Below are 11,085 nucleotides of genomic sequence, written 5' to 3' on the forward strand. Positions count from 1 at the left end.
CTGCAGATCAAACTGATACACTTAACTCACCCCAAATAATGGCTTGGTCCAGGTGATACGCCCTGGAATAGATGAAAATGTGGGCCTTCTGTCGTTCAGTTCAGCCGGATCCAGCTTTCACCAAGAAAGTGCAGGCACATATCCTGAAATTTTAGATTTTCAACAATAAGTATGAGAATGTTTCACATGTTCTCATCATCTGAGAAAAAAAACAGCAAACGCTCTAGTTGTTTATATAATTTATTGATAGTGTACATATTTTTACATAGTGCATTACAATACTGACTGCTATAACCTTTTATAAATGCTGAATTGACTGTTTTTTTAAATTTTCACAACAAAAATAATCAAATATCATGCCAACATTTTATAACAAATTATCACATTAAATCCATTTGGATTTCATGACATATTTATCTGTACAAAGGACCCCATATCACAGAGCATTCACAGTGCATAAGGTCACAGTCATTGAAAAAATAAATAACATGATAAATAGATTTCTGTTATTTACAGTTTACAAACCCATCCCTTTCTGTTTTCAAAGTAAGCAGTTCTAGAAAGTTTTAATAATATTTAAAGAGGTATTGCACCTCCTAAGGGTGCACTGCAAATGCCTAGAAGTGTGAAACACAGGGAATTTTAAAAGGTTCAGAAGTTATTTCAGTGATGATAAACCATTTCAAATACTTCCTTGCAACAGAGGAGATAGTGAAAGCCAAATTCTACTTTCAGTTCCACTGATACAAATTTGTGCCAACTAGCAGGACATTAACCAGCACCGGCACCACTCCCAAGAACATGAAGGCAAGAATTTGGTTACAGCTTTGCGGCAGAGTTTCAGCCATTTGAAACTTAGATGCTGCTGGGGAAGAAGATTTACAAGCGTTCTTTGCATACACAACTGGAATATGAATGAAAGCCATAATCTTGCTGTAAAAACCCTCTGAAAGGAAGCGTCTCAGTTGGTATTAAGTCTTTCTAGAGATTACACCTGTCTGGTTTTGATATATTCTGATACCTTTAGATTTTGTCACAATTACCTATTGCTATAAATCAACCTTTAGATTTGTGTTTCAACTTTACCGAGATCATCTCAGTGGTCAGATGGCAATGATCGCTTACATTCTTTGTGCAAGTAAAAAAGAAAATAAATGAAATTAAATTCAAACTGGTAATTCTGGTAAGAAAATATGTAAATGGCATTAGTTTCCCATAACCATTCATTTCTTTCAGACAGTGCAATGTATGTCAGAAGTATGGTAGCAAGCAGAAGAATGTGATGTACAAATTGCCACAATTGCTACACATCTCAGCCTGTGGAGAAGGAGTTACTTGTATCTTGCATTTCAGGGCAGGGATGTGTAAGATTTCATAGCTTTCTCTGGGGACAAAATATCAGGACCCCACATGGGTCAAGTTATTCAAAAGGAGGTTTTTAAACATGTACACAGTAGGTCAGAAACTGGAACGTCAGTTGAACAACATTCTTCTCTTCAGGAGAACATTGATCACTTCCATACAGAGTTTTCAAAATAGTTCAAGGGAATAATAGCAGGTTTCGTACAAAACTGCTGGAACTAAACGCTGTCATTTATGTGTGTAACCATCATATAAGTCTCACCACCCACCAAAATAAAAAACTTGGAGTTCAGAATCAAAGAAATAGAAAGGATATTGTGTAGTAAATGCATGAAATGCAGAGATTTTCTTCCAAGTGCTTAAACACAAGTAACAGAGATCTGAAGCTTGCAATGAGACAGCACTATGCCCAAAGGAGATGCATTTCAATAGGGAAGATTCTTTGGTCTCACCTGGCTATCAGTGTTATCTTAGTGTCTGTTTCATATTACATTAGGTCTGATCTTTCCTTGGCATGAATAATTAGGCAGTATATACGCAGCTTAAAGCGTTCTACCAAATCATCTAACTGTAGGATGCAAATAAATGGCATTACAATTGCAAGAAAACCTAGAAAGGAAGACAACAAAACTCATGAGGGATTTGTGCAACTAGAGCAAACACATAATAGAAACAAGTGTATGCAATTAAAGCACAAAGGAAATCAAATACAGAATAGAATCTTCTCTATAATTTCTAAGTATTAAACTAGTAAAGACCTTTTCCACTTGCTTACATGTTGACAGAATGTTTACAAATATAATCTAAACCCACAAACTAATTATATGTTTATTACAGCTGCAGCAAGCATATAAAAATAAAATAAAATTGGCACGCCAACGACTGAGCCAGGAGAAAGACGGTTGACTATGCTGTACCTTTTGGGAAGACTTAAGGTGTTCTAGGCTACAGTTCAGCCCAGAGAGCAGCCCTTAGATCATCAAATAGCCATTAAGATAACTGTAACTGTAGCTTTTTAGATTTAGACATGTAGATCCTAAGCCTGAAATCTTTACCTAGGCATTTCCATGAATCAGTAGGATTCAGAGTACCAGGAGCTAGACTTCCATTACACAGCTTCGTAACGCAGCACAATTGTTAAGGTATATAAAGGGAATCAGACACTGCTGAACTCAATGGAAACACCCTCACTTGCTCACTACAGACGGGATTGCACTTTGTGGGTCTACAGGGTTTGTGCCACTCTGGTGGAACTGCAGCAGAAAAGTGTTGCTAAAAGCTCTCCTTGGCCAGCTGTAACTCAGTTTTGATCCTGCTTGTACACCAGGGAAGATGCACAGTTTTGAAGTCTGAGACAAGGAACCAGTTCTCTTATTTACAAGACTGGAAATCGAAAGTGGCATCAGCAAAGCAGAAGTCCACAGATTCTGGCCAAACCTTTTAATTAGAGTAAGAAATAACATCTTTAAACTACAAAACCAATAAAACATTAAAAGATCTGAACATGATAAAAAACCCAGAAACCATGCTCCACTGCCATTTTAGGAAACAATCCAGCAAGGCACTTGGATATATGCTTAGCTTTAAACATGGAATCAATCCTACTTCAGTTAAGCTTTGCTGGATATGGGGTATCTTTTTCTGAGTTGTACTAGTTTTCAGTGTTAGTATGCTGACAATTTTCAGATCACAGTAACAGCTTTCCCTCTCACACCCACCAGCTTTCTTTTTGCTCTTGAGCCGAACATTAACTTACACAACATTGTGACATACATTCCAAACTCAGCCAGCTAACTTTTGCAATGGTGAGTACAACAAAATGGCTACAAAATTTTACAGACACAGTATGAACAGATGCAATATAGAATTATACTAACCACAGAGAGCCAAGTACAAATCATTCCTTTTCTTGATTGGAAAATGGTAAAATTTGTAGTGGTTTCCCAACCACATGAGCAAATTTTTTTTTGTATACATGTGAAAGGCACTAGTCCGCTACTAGTCAGCAATAGCCTCCTGAATTACTGATACAGTCCGATGTGGGTTTACCTGACATACAACAGTGTGACAATTAGACCTTTCTCAGGTCATTCAGTTTATTTTCATGGCTTGGTCTATAACTGCCATCTTTATTTATTTTAGCATATGGATAATGACTACATAGGGACTCTCTTAAACTGCTTCATCTGGTTATGTGTCATCAAGGCCCTGATACAGCATATAATAATTCTTTGGCAAACAGTACATCCCTGGTCATGTGGTAGTGTCAGAGGAGAATCCTACTAATGTTATTTATAATGATAAGCATGGCATGATACTTGTCTCATAGCAGAAGATGCATATGAGACCACCTCATGAAATGCAGCATTAGAATTTAATATAAATTGTCCTGAAGTAGGTCTATGTTTTACGGAGGGCCATAGATGACAGGACCGGCCATGCAATTTAAGGTCAGTATTACCTTCTGAGACTCTTCTCTTGCTACCACAGAGCACTCTAGTTTCCTGGAGCAGGTGATAATTAAATTTCAGCAGAATAATTCTAAATGATGTCTGAAGGATTCATGACATTAGCAAACACAATTTCATGCATATATGGGCTGGGGATCAGCAGCTACAGAACAAATTGGTGCCTCTAGTCTTCTAAAGTTGCCTGGCTCAGAAGTATGAAGGTACAGTACAATTTCCTAGGTCTGGCACTGTAAACATTGATGCCTGCATCACTGTCAACTCAGCTAACCACTAGGCATTCAAAACTAGATTTTGGAACTACTCTTCTGTAGCATAAAGACATTTGAGCTGCTTGAACTGTGCACAGAAGACCAAATGTTTGCTTGGAGACAGCTAGTTATTCAAGCCCACTGAACAGCAGAAGACAGGAAAAAACCATTTACTCAGCCTCTCTCTCTGCTCCTTTCAGCCTCCCATCTAAGCCATTGCAAGATTTTCAGCAGCAAACTATCCTCCTGAAAGATAGTAGGGAAGAGAGTAAGACTAGAGAGGGATGCTCTTATAGCAGTGCAGCAGTATGCTACATCTTCACAGCCCTTCTGCAACAGAAGACTCATCAAGATGAACATGAATTCCATCTCCTCAGCTTTACACTGCAGCAAAAATGTCCTGAATGCCTGGAAATGGGGTCACCGGCATACTTGAGATCAAATGTTTTTACTGTCACGCTTGCCTATTTAATAAAGCAATTTCATAATGCTGTATTTGTTGCCATCTTTAGGACTGGCTAGTTTAACTACGTTACTACTTAAGGTGAAAAACCCTAAATGGATACCAATACTGACATTTATAATGAAGTGTAAAGCAAATAACAAATACGTTGGTCTTTTTTCCTTCGGATTATATTGGAAGGATCCAATTACTAAAAAAATTAAACAGCAGAATATACTCCTTCATTAGTACTAAAATAATTTTAAAAATAGCCTTAATTGTAAACACATTGCCTGGTGTAAACAGTATTCTGCATGTGAGCTGGCTAAACATAATTACTTATCATGTAAGTCAAAATAAGGAACTTTCTGAATAAGTGCTTTTTTGTTACGGTTTTATAGTATGTTCTCATTGACACAATAATGGGATTTCTTATATATAGTCTCATGTGCAAAATATTAATATATTTAAAAATGCATCAACTGTTAGTTGATAAGATTTATTTTGGTCTATAAACATTAAAAAAATTAAAAAATCTATGTATAAAGTTAACTGTGCTTCTTCAGAAACTTTATGTGATCATTCACATACAGCTTTAAAATATTTTTAAACTTTAGGAGCAATTCAAAATACGCTCTTTCAGTGATTTGCAATCACATGACTGCTACAATATGGAATGTTACCCATTATTTTTAATACTCTGGGCCAGATCTTGCTATCAATTACATCCAGAGTAATCCCTTGTATCAGATTTATGCTGGTGGAAAGGATATCAAAACTTGGCTTCTAATGGGGGTTAAAAAGAAGTATAATATGCTTCAAAACTTGCATGCAATCAAATCAAGGACCATATTCTCTTGACAGACTTGCTCTTGTCTAGGTGTTTCTTATCTGCCCTGCTCAGTATCAGACACTCATCTTCATTAAGCTTCTGGGAATAAAAAAAAAAAATGGAGAAGAATACACCAGCTTCTTGACTGGTAAGTTTCTTCCTCCCACCAATCAAATCAAATCAAATCATAATCAGGGTGGGTTTTGTTGTCAGAAAGTCTGGATTATGTTCAGATACTACTCTCAGCTGATAACAATAAGTGACAGTTACTGAGCACCCAGTTATATTTTGTGTGTTTAGTTTATTCTGAATTTACACCAATGGGCTTACAAGGGCCAATGCAAAGTTTTTCTTGTGGTGTAATATTCCACAAATGTTTATATTTATGTATACAGCATTCCTCAGTAATGGTAAAACGTATTTTTCAAGTATGAATTTCTGCATGTAATTCTCTTCTTCAGTATGCAGATACTTTGACTTTTAGTGTGCATCATCACAAGTGATACAACATTGAACCATTTCCTCTTCTTCCTCTGCTGCATTGTTCATGTTCATTGAAAAGAGGGATAAATATTCAACACTGCTATCAAAAACTGTCAGTGCAGTTCCTCTATAAGCAGAGCACTTGAAGGGGGAAATGATGTCCTCAACAGTACATGCCATGGTATGTGCCTTGGACTTTCTGGTCCTGTAGTTGAGATATTTTGATTGAGCCAAGAAAAGTTCTGGACTTGCCTCTTACTCTTCCATCAAAAGTAAATGTCAAAACCAAAAGAACTATAAAGATTTTTCTCCCATCCTCTTGCTAACCTTGGTGGTGGTGGTTGATTGTCTGCAAAAGGAGAATGAAAACCACAACAGATTGTCCCAGAAATGGGTCATTTTAGAGTTCTGTGTAAAAGCCACACAGCTTTATGATTGAGCAGCAATATCCAAAGAGGAGGAAAATGCTTTGGTTGCCTTGAGCTAGCATGTTAAAAGAAAGGTATGCTTTCCTTCCACACAGGTCAAAGTGCCCGTTAGCCGATGAAGCAGGAACGACACTCAAATTACTGATGGAAAGAAGGTAGAAATGTGAAATGCCTCCTGTCATTTACAGCACATGTAGTCAGAAGAATTTCAGTCTCTCTCCTTGTTGGGGTTTAAAGTTCTTCTCGGCACATAGGGAAGTTGACAAAGGTGAAGACATTAAACTCTATCAATGTAGAGAAACACAGGAAAACAGCATAAAGAAACAACACGTAGATGCCTAATTTCCTGTCAAGTTTCCACTTATTTACATGGATTCCAAACACCTGCAAGCAAACAAAGTGTTAGTTAATTAAGCCCCAAAGAAGACTTTTGGAAACAACTATAAGCTAAAAATGAGAGTCCTTTGAATTAGAGATCTGAATGAAGATAAAAATATATTCTCAGTATTTTATAGATGAAAAAAGCAACATATGTTTTTCTGATCAAGAAAAAGAATGTAACAGCCCAAACTAAGAACTCAAACTCTGTCCTGACTCTCAGTTGTCCTAAGATTCTCTTACAAAATATTAAATGAACCCACTTTAAGGCCCCTTCACAAGTTCTTCATGTAACTGTGAAACAGGCCCCTAGGTTCTCGGTTTCAGTCTGTAGTGCATTTTCAGTGCATGGGGCACATTCTAATCAGGCAGCACTCATTCACTGATTCAGTATGAACTGAAGGAATGCACTGAACTACATGAATGCCTCTCCCTCCAGCGTTCCCCTACAAGATCCTTTACGGACCAGTAGTATACCAGCACCTAATGTTCATTTTTTCACCAGCTTCAGGAGAGGTGCTTGCTTTCATGTTTTGCTCAGCTCTAGAACTAAGGGGAGTTACAAGTTACACGTAGAAAAACAATGAAGTTCTTGTGAAGGCATCTATTTTCAATGGTGTTGAGTGCCTCTGAATTATTATTTGTTTTGCTCAAAACTCTCCACTGAGTTTTGCTGGGAGGGTCTGTGTGAATCAGCGTATCCAGCAGAACGAATGAGACAATAATAGATGCTTCAAACTTAGGTGATATGGCTTCTGCTATGAAAAGACTCTTTTAGAAAAAGCATGAACAGCTAGCATAGTAACACATCTGCATAATCCTCCCATTTTTTTCCAAAGTGCTGATTACCAATAATCATGCAGCAACATCAGATGCAAATGTCTACAGAACATCTTTGTTGTTTCACAGGCACTGTGCAGTATGGCAGAACCAGGGACAGAAAGAAAAAGAACAGGTTCCCACAGCTTATATAATCAGATGCATTAGGAAGTTAGAGGCAGAGTGAACAGCCCTGGTCATTCTATCACTTAAGTCATGCACAGGTGATGTGGAGTTTTGTGAGACCTAGTCATGCAACAGTGTGAAATCTCCAGTGATGATTCCCTCCTCTACAGAGACTCCACAGGCAACCAGTGAAAGATGTTAGTATAAGAGGATATTTTTATACCTTTGGGATTTGATTCTTCCCACAGAGGGTTCCCTGGGAGTCAGCAGGATCAGACCTTAAGTACCAGCAAAATTGACTTTTGAGACAGAATTGTTGTTTCACCTTAACAAGTCACGTGTTACAAGGGCAAGTGTCTTATGCTGAGTGACATTTAGCATGCCCATTTGAAGTCCTGAGGTTCACAGTCCTCCTACGCTGGTCTTCGTTAAAGGTTTTGGCTACAGCACTTGGTTAGTCCAGGCTGGTTTTGTAAATCAGAGACAAAGGCAAAAGGTGATGATGCATACTTGGGTCTTGTCCCAGTATAAAGTACAGACGGGCCTGGGGTATGCAGCTGGACACAAGAGCACAGAAGTATTATTGAATCCCACAATTTCAACACTGCCACTGAAATCAATGGGTCCTACACGCATTTCACACCAAATGTCAGATTTCAGTCCTCACTGAGGACAATGGTAGCTCTTCAACTCATGGCACTGCTAGAAGACTGATACTTTACAAGAATCAATGCTTTGGGGATAGTAAGTATTTCCATTTTATCCTTCTATAACATGTAAATACCTAGAATTTTGCAACTGGAATACTTGAAGACACTCAAATACTTACAGTAAGTGCCACTGATCCTAGCAAAAGTGCAACTGAATAGACCAATCCTTTGCTGTTTATCTTAACCTGTGGGAATTAGGCAGAGAAGAGACCTTTAAAATACTCAGCATATAACTGTGCTTTGGAGATCAGAAATCAATTTACTGATTTATGGTCCACCTCTGTTTTGAATAGTGACCGACTTACACATTGCAAACTATGCAAATCCATGACAGATTTATCATAATGAAGAAGAGGACAATTAAGGAATCAGAACAAATGTATAAGTAAACCCATCTCCATAAAAAAATAAATCAGCATTTATAATGGATTTTATGTCAAAAGATCCTCAGCAGAGAGAGAGAGAGAAATGCTGCTGTTCTCATCTTACAGACAAAAATACTAAGGTACAGGGAGACAGACAGGTGTACTTGAAGCTGTGTAGTAAGAAAATTACAGAGCCCTGAGCAAACATCCATGTCACTATTTTTCTGCTATACAGTATAATGTACTTCAGTTGACAAACTGGCAATTAATTGTAGCTTGTGGAAAGAGAACTGCCTCCTTAACTCCTGGTTCTTTGGCAAAGAACACCTTATTTAGCAACTAATAACATGCTCAGCAGGTTGGGTTTTTTTGTTTTGTTTTTTTTTTAGTTTTATTTGCATGCTTTCTTTTTAGGATTTTTTTTTTTAAATAGACAGAAAGAACAAATTAAAGATTTTCCAAGTATACATACAGTTGATCCCAAATCAATCACCATGGTCTGCAAACCCCATGGAACGCCAAGGCCCACCAGAATGTCAAAGACATTGCTCCCTATTGTGTTGGATACTGCCATGTCACCGAGGCCTGCAGAGGAAAAAAAAAAAACAACAAACAACAAAACTCTTGGGTAAAAACAAAGTATAGGACCGTTATTCTGTGTACGAGAGGAATCTAAAGGGGAATGATCTGCATTGATCTAAGCCCCCTTGGACTGTCCAGAGTACATATCTGAAGCAGGGAGACAATCTTTGCATGACTTCTGAAAAAAATGTGCAAAAATTGCTCACTCAGCTACATCTTTCTTGTGTCTTGGAAAGCCTTTACTGGGTATGTTGTATCCATTCAGCATCTGAGTTCAGTGCCAATTAAAAAAACAAGCCTTGTTCTAGGTAGTCTATAGCCATAGGGAACCTGGAGATTATGTACTGGATTTAGTATGTGCACGTGGCCTTTCTCTCATGTGAATAATGAAAAGTGATCCTGAAAAGAACCCAACCAGATGGTAGTTCAAAGATATTAAGCACTTCTGTGGGCCTTAATCAGCAATGATTTCACTTCAGGAACAACAGAATGCTACAGGAAAGGAAAAAAAAGTTAATGGTGATGAAGTCCCTAGGCATTACTCGAAATCTGCTCCTAATGCTCACCACTGGCTGGCATCTCATTCTGCAGCACTGTCAACAGATGAGAGGAAGGCAGAATTTTTCTCTGCCCCTGCTAATTTCCCCTAGGCACTGGCCTAACTACTGAATCACTTCCACAAAATGAATACTGGAAAGGAAGAGAAACTCTGACGTAAATGGGACATGTCCCAGAAATACTTTGAGGGTACTCAGTGGAGACAGACACTACCACACCATAAGTACAGTATCTTCTTGCAGGCAGCTGCCGAGAGAAAGGTTATGCTTTGGATCCATGCTACGGTAGGGTCCATCTCTACTTTTTAGGTATTTGTCTGCAGTCTGTCAGTAAACATTTCTCTTGAATCCAAGTAGTGCAAAGTCCCTGTATTGTCTTTGAGAGAACGGGGCTGCTTTTTGCCAAGCTAATGCTTACCTTCACTTTCAGAGGGAACAATCCCTACAGTAGTTTTGCCTAAGACTAAAGAAGAACTAATCTGAAGAAACAATCTGTTCATTTAAAAATGTAGCACGTTTTCCTTCTGTTCTTGCAAAAATCTGTTTACTTTAATACTACATATGGAAAACTAATTTAGTAGGAAGGTGGTTCCATAAGAATCCTTAATACTTTTTAATACTACTTTTTGTGAGATTTTCCTGCACATAACAAATAATACAACCTGGAAAATGAAATATTTTAAATATATAATTCTTTTCAGTCAAGCAACATTTAACAGCACTACTCCTTATCTCAAACTACAAAGGTGGGGCGTTTTGAATACTTAATTTATCACTTCAGAACCCTTGTTGTTTGCCCAATGACGTGTGCTGGAGATCTCATTATCTGGAAAAAAATTACTATTTGAATTGGAATAGTGGAAAGGAATACAATTAGGACCTTTTCTTATTCTACTGCAGTACAGGAGATCACATTGTCAAGTTTAATGCTTTTCAACAAGAAGGAATGTGGCTACAGTATTTCTCAAATAAAAAAGGAAATGTAAAGAACCGAAATCAAAACTTAAAGATACACGAGAAAGCCTTTGACGATTTCAATTGGAAAGCTGATGAGGATATAGCTGACATTCATCTAAAACCGATTCCAGTGCGGCTAGTCGTATGTCCCAATGGGAAAGAGGTCTGCATTTGGATGAGAAGTATGCCTGGAGCAATATCACTTCTGCTGGATCTTCTTAAACCACTTCACTTTGCTGGGTTCAAGAGGTCTTCTAGAAATCAGTACTTACATGGACAAGTATCCTGGATTATGAGAACAATGTACTCCTCATAATCCAGGAGG

At 37.9% G+C, this 11,085-nt stretch overlaps 1 protein-coding gene across 1 annotated transcript; it reads right to left on the reverse strand.

Annotated features, from left to right (window-relative positions):
* Window positions 1-6,274: 6,274 nt before the first annotated feature.
* LOC104625444 (sodium/potassium/calcium exchanger 4-like) lies at window positions 6,275-9,244 on the reverse strand. Its single transcript, XM_010293068.1, has 3 exons — window positions 9,137-9,244; window positions 8,419-8,484; window positions 6,275-6,650 (listed from the first exon to the last, which is right to left on the reverse strand). The coding sequence occupies exons 1-3, from the start codon at window positions 9,236-9,238 to the stop codon at window positions 6,498-6,500; spliced, it is 321 nt and encodes a 106-aa protein (XP_010291370.1). The 5' UTR covers window positions 9,239-9,244; the 3' UTR covers window positions 6,275-6,497.
* Window positions 9,245-11,085: the final 1,841 nt, after the last annotated feature.

This window comes from Phaethon lepturus, unplaced genomic scaffold, assembly GCF_000687285.1.
Source record: "Phaethon lepturus isolate BGI_N335 unplaced genomic scaffold, ASM68728v1 scaffold16228, whole genome shotgun sequence".
Taxonomy (NCBI): domain Eukaryota; kingdom Metazoa; phylum Chordata; class Aves; order Phaethontiformes; family Phaethontidae; genus Phaethon; species Phaethon lepturus.

What these genes read in the sequence shown, in the direction of transcription:
- LOC104625444 (XM_010293068.1), bottom strand. Translation starts at nt 9,238, where the DNA reads ATGGCAGTATCCAACACAATAGGGAGCAATGTCTTTGACATTCTGGTG. An exon ending in TGATTGATTTGGGATCAACT is followed by an intron (nt 8,485 to 9,136) that starts GTATGTATACTT and finishes TAATTCCCACAG; the next exon opens with GTTAAGATAAACAGCAAAGG. An exon ending in TAGGATCAGTGGCACTTACT is followed by an intron (nt 6,651 to 8,418) that starts GTAAGTATTTGA and finishes GTTTGCTTGCAG; the next exon opens with GTGTTTGGAATCCATGTAAA.